The following is a 2761-nucleotide window of genomic DNA, read 5'->3' on the forward strand; positions in this document are numbered from 1 at the left end:
ATAGAATATGGAATATACAATATATAGTATAATATACAATATACAATATAAAATAAAATAAAAATGGATGGCACCATGAAATAAAGTATTGAATGTAGATGAAATATTGAGTGTTCAATATAAAGGATCAAATATATAAATATATAAATATATATATATAAATATATATATATATAAAGGCGACTCGAGTTTCAGGGCTATTTCCCTTCGTCGTGGCCGGTATGACAGACTTTAACAGACTGTATATATATATATATATAAAGTTAAAAAAGTGATTTTAAATTTTCAAATGCAGGATAATGCTAATAATATAGCCTGAACAGGATAAACTATCCCTATAATACATTACGGAGGATATATCATAGACAATTAACAATTATTTATGAATATATCAATAGCCAAACATGTTATCATAAAACACATACAAGAAGAATGTTTATAATTATGAACAAGTTACAATTATAACTTAGAGGGTTTCAAAACCCTTACATATTTAGAAATAGCAGTCAAAACCACCATGAAGCCACTATTGTCACTCATTATTTCTCCTCATGATAAAAGCTGTCTGTGGGCGGCATATAGAATCCAAAACTTTAAAATAAATGGTTAATTCCCTTTTGCAATTTCGATGTTAGGAACCTATGAAGGGTCCCATTCATCACAACTGGAGAATATTCTTATAGGTAGAAATCAGTACAAGACCTTACCTTGGAGCTTACATGTCTCCTAACCAGCAAGGATAATGTGTCAACATGTAAAGGTTTTTGAAACCCTCTTATTTATAATTGTGACTTGTTCATAATTATAAACATTCCTCTTATATATCATCATCATCATCATCGTTTAACGTCTGCCTTCCATGCTAGCATGGGTTGGACGATTTGACTGAGGACTGGTGAAACCAGATGGCAACACCAGGCTCCAATCTGATTTGGTAGAGTTTCTACAGCTGGATGCCCTTCCTAACGCCAACCACTCAGAGAGTGTAGTGGGTGCTTTTACGTACCACCCGCACGAAGGCCAGTCAGGCAGTACTGGCAACAGCCATGCTCAAAATGGTGTATTTTATGTGCCACCTGCACAAGAGCCAGTCCAGGGGCACTGGCAACGATCTCGCTCGAAAATCCATACACATGTCACGGGCACAAGTGCCAGAAAGGTGACACTGGGCACAAGTGCCAGAAAGGTGACACTGGGCACAGGTGCTATCCCGATTTCGCTTTCGCTTGCCCCAATAAGTCTTCGCAAGTTCAGTTTCATGTCCAATGAAGGAGACGACGTTGGCATGGGTGCCAGTTGTCGAATTTAGTTCGATTTCACTTGCCTCAACAGGTCTTTGCAAGTGGAGTTTAGTGTCCAATTTAACTCGATTTCAAACACAGTGATTCTGTTCTATTTCAGTCACCCAACCCCCTTTGATGACAGTTTACCCACCCACCTTGGTACCATTTAAGGATTCAGAGACTGTGCAGCTTCTATGTCGGGCCACTGGCGAACCACAGCCTACGTAAGTATTGCTGGTTTTTTGTGTTGTACATGTAGTGTTTTGATCCTTCTGGTTGCTTGAGGCCCCAATATGAAAGCCCAGACCTAAGTGCTAAGTAGAAACCTTCCATGGTAGGGGTGACATTTCAGCAGAGATTATGGAGAATTTGGAGAATGTGTAAAGAGAAATCATCATCATCATCAACATTTAACGTCCGCTTTCCATACTAGCATGGGTTGGACGATTTGACTGGGGACTGGCAAAGCAGATGACTACACCAGGCTCCAATCTGATCTGGCAGAGTTTCTACAGCTGGATGCCCTTCCTAATGCCAACCACTCTGAGAGTGTAGTGGGTGCTTTTTACGTGCTACCGGCATGATGGCCAGTCCGGCGGTACTGGCAATGGCATTGTTTCTGATAAAGCCTTGTGTGGCATGCCCCAGGAGCTGGGGTTTGTCTTGGAAATTCTCTATTGAGACCTAGGGGTAGGCCAAGAATGAGATGGTTAGATAATATCTATAGTCTCTGTTTTACTTGGGAATCCACCCAGAAAGTGTAAAGGCACTTACTTCTGATAGGACCCTATGAATGAGGTGTTTAAGGACTCCCACGACCATCCTTTGAATAGTGAGAAGAGAGATGGATGGATGGTTCCAATATAAGGCTGGTGGAGTGACAATAGAGTCTGGGTATGAGGCCAGTACTGTGAAAGAGCTTTGATGCAAGGCTGGTAGTGAATCACTCTGTTACAGAAATTATGGTGACGATAGGAGAGAGTATGTTGTCTTGAAGTCTTCCCAACTCAGAATAGTCTGTAATTATGGTGTTGTTGTTGGTTGAGAAGAGTAAGAAAGAGAATATTTACATTATTTACATTTGACGGATATTTGTCCTCATCTTGTTTGTTGTTAACACAACGTTTCAGCTGATATACCCTCCAGCCTTCGTCAGGTGTCTTGGGGAAATTTCGAACCTGGGTTCTCATTCCTAACGATGTTACTATTATTATATTATTATTATTATTACTATTATTAATCAGGTCGCTGCCGTGAATCGAACTCGGAATCTTGGGGTTAGTAGCCCGCGCTCTTAACCACTACGCCATATGCCCACGGCAGCGACCTGATTAATAATAGTAATAATAATATAATAATAGTAACATCGTTAAGAATGAGAACCCAGGTTCGAAATTTCCCCAAGACACCTGATGAAGGCTGGAGGGTATATCAGCCGAAACGTTGTGTTAACAACAAACAAGATGAGGACAAATATC

At 40.1% G+C, this 2761-nt stretch overlaps 1 protein-coding gene across 1 annotated transcript in view; it reads left to right on the plus strand.

Annotated features, from left to right (window-relative positions):
- Window positions 1–2761, plus strand: part of LOC106873413 (neuroglian) — a 72055-nt gene that overhangs the window by 5446 nt on the left and 63848 nt on the right. The window contains exon 3 of the mRNA XM_052977832.1: window positions 1402–1507. Coding sequence (XP_052833792.1) covers window positions 1402–1507 — 106 coding nt within the window. The remainder of the gene's footprint in view (window positions 1–1401; window positions 1508–2761) is intronic.

This window comes from Octopus bimaculoides, chromosome 29 (genome assembly GCF_001194135.2).
Source record: "Octopus bimaculoides isolate UCB-OBI-ISO-001 chromosome 29, ASM119413v2, whole genome shotgun sequence".
Classification (NCBI taxonomy): domain Eukaryota; kingdom Metazoa; phylum Mollusca; class Cephalopoda; order Octopoda; family Octopodidae; genus Octopus; species Octopus bimaculoides.